The sequence below is a fragment of the Coregonus lavaretus genome (assembly GCF_964263955.1).
Source record: "Coregonus lavaretus genome assembly, chromosome: 13".
Taxonomy (NCBI): Eukaryota; Metazoa; Chordata; class Actinopteri; order Salmoniformes; family Salmonidae; genus Coregonus; species Coregonus lavaretus.
In genome coordinates this window covers 32,383,481-32,389,480 of record NC_140000.1, presented here as the reverse complement: position 1 = coordinate 32,389,480, position 6,000 = coordinate 32,383,481, and the positions used below count along the sequence as shown (strand labels likewise).

Below are 6,000 nucleotides of genomic sequence, written 5' to 3'. Positions count from 1 at the left end.
GTTACCGTACAGTCCGTTTGAAAAACATAATAGATAATAAATAATAACACTGTCCGATCTTGTTGAGGTGTAAGTCAATCCACAATGTCAATTAAAGCAATCCTTGACCAAAAGGTAATGCTCCTACCATAGATAATGCCCCAGGCAGTGTGCTGGGGATATGTGGTCCTCTGTAGCTCAATTGGTAGAGCATGGCGCTTGTAACGCCAGGGTAGTGGGTTCGATCCCCGGGACCACCCATACGTAAAAATGTATGCGCACATGACTGTAAGTCGCTTTGGATAAAAGCGTCTGCTAAATGGCATATTATTATTATATTATTATGCTGTGGTGGTGTGTGTATGTGTGTGGGTGCACGCGTGTGTGTGGATGCATGCATCCATGTGTGTGCGTGCGTGTGTGCCTGCTTTGAGGACAAGACTGTCAGAAGCTGGAGTGTGGTGTACGGACCTGGGGCCCACTAGGCTCCCTCTCAACACTAGGCCTGCTAGCAGGCTTGCGGTAAGTGAGCCGGCGACAGAAGTGTCCGCTGAGCAGGATGTAGATGAAAGGGTTAATGCTGCTGGCGGCGTAGCTGAGGCACACTGACAGGTAGTAGCAGGTGTAGTAGGCTAGCGTGGGCTGCCGCACTGTTAAGTTGACCAGCTGGAGCATGTGGTAGGGCCCTACGCTCAACAGGAAAACTGCCACTAGGACCAGAACCATCTTGGTGAGGCGGATGGCTCGCACCCGGGATTGGTTGTTAGCACTGAAGCTGAGGAGGGGAGAGGAGAGGAACCAGGGGCAGGGGTTAGTGACAATAATGACCAGCACGGAAGCATAAATAAAGAAGTTCCCACCTGCATCAGTTAAGATATTATTCTTTCTATAATTTTGGTTTACTGAGTGGATAACCTTGTCCTCAGGCTCAATTTCTACTGACAGAGAGAGAGAAAGAGCTAATGACTAGATTACTGAGTGGAGGTCATGGTTTCTTAATTTTCTCCAGCATAGAACTGTTTTAATGTCATTTCTTTTTAGAACACCCACCAAAACCTGTAATTTCATACCTGTGGGCATCTCTATTTCTAGTGCCTCACATTTACTGTATCTAGTACCTCTGTGTGTCTCTGTGTCTATATTTAACTATCAGCCTCTGTCACGGTTGATGACCACGACCACACGCTCTGCCACTAGAGATACCATATGATCTCGCCCTGCCCAGGGTATGACGTTATTCAGCCTTGCTCTATGCACGCCATTGTGCCCGCTGGGCAGCTACCAGCGAGGATGACTCACCGCCATTCCCTCTTGTTCTTCAGGTACATCCTCCAGGTATAGCACAGGATCAGCATGTAACAGGTGAGGATAAGGGGCAGGGGCAGAAAGAAAGATGTGATGGTCTGATAGAGGGTGTACCTGAGAGAGAGAGAGAGAGAGAGAGAGAGAGAGAGAGAGAGAGAGAGAGAGAGAGAGAGAGAGAGAGAGAGAGAGAGAGAGAGAGCGAGAGAGAGCGAGAGAGAATGTGTATCAGCTTGCAGTAGCTACAGTACCATCCAACTGGGCAAAAACTGGTTGAATCAATGTTGTTCCCATATAATTTCAACCCAAACAATCTATGTGATGAATGCTGAATCAACGTGGAAAACTAATTGGATTTGCAAAAAGTCCTCAACGTAAGGGCATTTCATATTTTTTTCACCCAACTTTTAACCTAAATCCAATGACATGGTAAAATTGTTTGTAGATTTCACGTTGAATTCACGTTAGTTGACAACTAAACCAAATGTCAATCAAAATTAGACGTTGAACTGACATCTGTGCCCAGTGGGATGTCCCACTTCTATGAATACATTTGATCATTAGATAGAATGTAGGAACTGTAGCTAAACACTTTTTCACACTGTTAAAAGTGTATTCACAGTGTTATTCAGTCTCCAGGATTACAGTAATTACAGTGAAGGGTGTGAGTAACGAAGCACTCAAGTAGCAGGTGTTAATGTTCTACCACTGAGTAATACTATGCTTGAAAGCGGCTCTATTTCTGAGATCAGGTTCCTCCGGTGGTTTTTCTGCCTGATACCCTAAAAGGCCTCTTTACCAATTAAATTGACTTTTGGATTTCTATGAGCAGTTTCTGCAGGAGTCCAGTAAATTCCCCAGCCAATAACATGTGTATGGTTTGTCTTCTCATTAGTATGGAAAGTTTTAGACTTCAATGGCTGACCTGATGTAGCCCATAGTCTGTGATTGCGTTCCTATTTATAAAGCTGGTTGGGGGGAGGGGTGGTTAAATAAGGCATTGGAGCAGAGGATCATGATATAGACCAGCATGACTCATCTGACCTCTGACCCCACCAGACAAAAATACATTGACTCCAAGTTCTATTAACATAATATTTCGTATTTCTTTCAACACTGAAGTGTGCAAACCAACAACATGATTTCATGGAATGGTTTACCCTATGTTGAAATCACATTAGTCAACTCAATTAAATATCCACCAAAATTCGATGTTGATTTGATGTTATGTCAGGGTTGTGACCTTACCAGAGCACCTCTTTGGGAGTGACCAGGTTCATGGAGCAGCTCTCCAGTCCATCAGGGAAGCGAATGACTTTGGAGTGGACCCAGACGGGAAGGACCATGACAAATGACACCACCCACACAAACAGGTTGATCCAGATGGTCTTAGAGCGGGTTCGGAGGGTCATCAGACGGAACGGGTGCACCACCGCCAGGTACCTATGAGACAGTTGATAGGTCAATGTGAGGAACTGACCAATTAAACCGTTTTAAGTGGAAATCTGACAAAACTATGGTTGTCTGTGAACCAGGAAAACTAATTAAAATGCAAAAAGAGCACCAAGAGGATGTGACATGAGTTGTTAGGGAAATGACATGACAACAGGGATGTATTATCTGTGAGTCGGAGTAGATTACTATGTACACTGCTCAAAAAAATAAAGGGTACACTTAAACAACACAATGTAACTCCAAGTCAATCACACTTCTGTGAAATCAAACTGTCCACTGATTGACAATACATTTCACATGCTGTTGTGCAAATGGAATAGACAACAGGTGGAAATTATAGGCAATTAGCAAGACACCCCCAATAAAGGAGTGGTTCTGCAGGTGGTGACCACAGACCACTTCTCAGTTCCTATGCTTACTGGCTGATGTTTTGGTCACTTTTGAATGCTGGCGGTGTTTTCACTCTAGTGGTAGCATGAGACGGAGTCTACAACCCACACAAGTGGCTCAGGTAGTGCAGCTCATCCAGGATGGCACATCAATGCGAGCTGTGGCAAGAAGGTTTGCTGTGTCTGTCAGCGTAGTGTCCAGAGCATGGAGGCGCTACCAGGAGACAGGCCAGTACATCAGGAGACGTGGAGGAGGCCGTAGGAGGGCAACAACCCAGCAGCAGGACCGCTACCTCCGCCTTTGTGCAAGGAGGAGCAGGAGGCGCACTGCCAGAGCCCTGCAAAATGACCTCCAGCAGGTGTCTGCTCAAACGGTCAGAAACAAACTCCATGAGGGTGGTATGAGGGCCCGACGTCCACAGGTGGGGGTTGTGCTTACAGCCCAACACCGTGCAGGACGTTTGGCATTTGCCAGAGAACACCAAGATTGGCAAATTCGCCACTGGCGCCCTGTGCTCTTCACAGATGAAAGCAGGTTCACACTGAGCACATGTGACAGACGTGACAGAGTCTGGAGACGCCGTGGAGAACGTTCTGCTGCCTGCAACATCCTCCAGCATGACCGATTTGGCGGTGGGTCAGTCATGGTGTGGGGTGGCATTTCTTTGGGGGGCCACACAGCCCTCCATATGCTCGCCAAAGGTAGCCTGACTGCCATTAGGTACCGAGATGAGATCCTCAGACCCCTTGTGAGACCATATGCTGGTGCGGTTGGCCCTGGGTTCCTCCTAATGCAAGACAATGCTAGACCTCATGTGGCTGGAGTGTGTCAGCAGTTCCTGCAAGAGGAAGGCATTGATGCTATGGACTGGCCCGCCCGTTCCCCAGACCTGAATCCAATTGAGCACATCTGGGACATCATGTCTCGCTCCATCCACCAACGCCATGTTGCACCACAGACTGTCCAGGAGTTGGCGGATGCTTTAGTCCAGGTCTGGGAGGAGATCCCTCAGGAGACCATCCGCCACCTCATCAGGAGCATGCCCAGGCGTTGTAGGGAGGTCATACAGGCATGTGGAGGCCACACACACTACTGAGCCTCATTTTGACTTGTTTTAAGGACATTACATCAAAGTTGGATCAGCCTGTAGTGTGGTTTTCCACTTTAATTTTGAGTGTGACTCCAAATCCAGACCTCCATGGGTTGCTAAATTTGATTTCCATTGATAATTTTTGTGTGATTTTGTTGTCAGCATATTCAACTATGTAAAGAAAAAAGTATTGATTAAGATTATTTCATTCATTCAGATCTAGGATGTGCTATTTTAGTGTTCCCTTAATTTGTTTGAGCAGTGTATTATACCACATTATCCTGTTTCTTTTAAATATTATTCTCACTCACACACAGAAAAATGCCTCTCTGTGTTACCCATATACAGTGGGGAAAAAAGTATTTAGTCAGCCACCAATTGTGCATGTTCTCCCACTTAAAAAGATGAGAGAGGCCTGTAATTTTCATCATAGGTACACGTCAACTATGACAGACAAATTGAGAAAAGAAAATCCAGAAAATCACATTGTAGGATTTTTAATTAATTTATTTGCAAATTATGGTGGAAAATAAGTATTTGGTCACCTACAAACAATCAAGATTTCTGGCTCTCACAGACCTGTAACTTCTTCTTTAAGAGGCTCCTCTGTCCTCCACTCGTTACCTGTATTAATGGCACCTGTTTGAACTTGTTATCAGTATAAAAGACACCTGTCCACAACCTCAAACAGTCACACTCCAAACTCCACTATGGCCAAGACCAAAGAGCTGTCAAAGGACACCAGAAACAAAATTGTAGACCTGCACCAGGCTGGGAAGACTGAATCTGCAACAGGTAAGCAGCTTGGTTTGAAGAAATCAACTGTGGGAGCAATTATTAGGAAATGGAAGACATACAAGACCACTGATAATCTCCCTCGATCTGGGGCTCCATGCAGGATCTCACCCCGTGGGGTCAAAATGATCACAAGAACGGTGAGCAAAAATCCCAGAACCACACGGGGGGACCTAGTGAATGACCTGCAGAGAGCTGGGACCAAAGTAACAAAGCCTACCATCAGTAACACACTACGCCGCCAGGGACTCAAATCCTGCAGTGCGAGACTTGTCCCCCTGCTTAAGACAGTACATGTCCAGCCCCATCTGAAGTTTGCTAGAGTGCATTTGGATGATCCAGAAGAGGATTTGGAGAATGTCATATGGTCAGATGAAACCAAAATAGAACTTTTTGGTAAAAACTCCACTCGTCGTGTTTGGAGGACAAAGAATGCTGAGTTGCATCCAAAGAACACCATACCTACTGTGAAGCATGTGGGTGGAAACATCATGCTTTGGGGCTGTTTTTCTGCAAAGGGACCAGGACGACTGATCCGTGTAAAGGAAAGAATGATTGGGGCCATGTATTGTGAGATTTTGAGTGAAAACCTCCTTCCATCAGCAAGGGCATTGAAGATGAAACGTGGCTGGGTCTTTCAGCATGACAATGATCCCAAACACACCGCCCGGGCAACGAAGGAGTGGCTTCGTAAGAAGCATTTCAAGGTCCTGGAGTGGCCTAGCCAGTCTCCAGATCTCAACCCCATAGAAAATCTTTGGAGGGAGTTGAAAGTCCGTGTTGCCCAGCGACAGCCCCAAAACATCACTGCTCTAGAGGAGATCTGCATGGAGGAATGGGCCAAAATACCAGCAACAGTGTGTGAAAACCTTGTGAAGACTTACAGAAAACGTTTGACCTGTGTCATTGCCAACAAAGGGTATATAACAAAGTATTGAGAAACTTTTGTTATTGACCAAATACTTATTTTCCACCATAATTTGCAAATA

At 45.8% G+C, this 6,000-nt stretch overlaps 1 protein-coding gene across 1 annotated transcript in view; it reads right to left on the bottom strand.

Moving 5' to 3' along the window:
* Positions 1-423: 423 nt before the first annotated feature.
* Positions 424-6,000, bottom strand: part of LOC311140018 (melanin-concentrating hormone receptor 2-like) — a gene marked incomplete at both ends in the record, with an annotated part of 42,757 nt that continues 37,180 nt past the window's right edge. The window contains 3 exons of the mRNA XM_084174992.1: positions 424-754; positions 1,279-1,398; positions 2,530-2,724. Coding sequence (XP_084031118.1) covers positions 424-754; positions 1,279-1,398; positions 2,530-2,724 — 646 coding nt within the window. The remainder of the gene's footprint in view (positions 755-1,278; positions 1,399-2,529; positions 2,725-6,000) is intronic.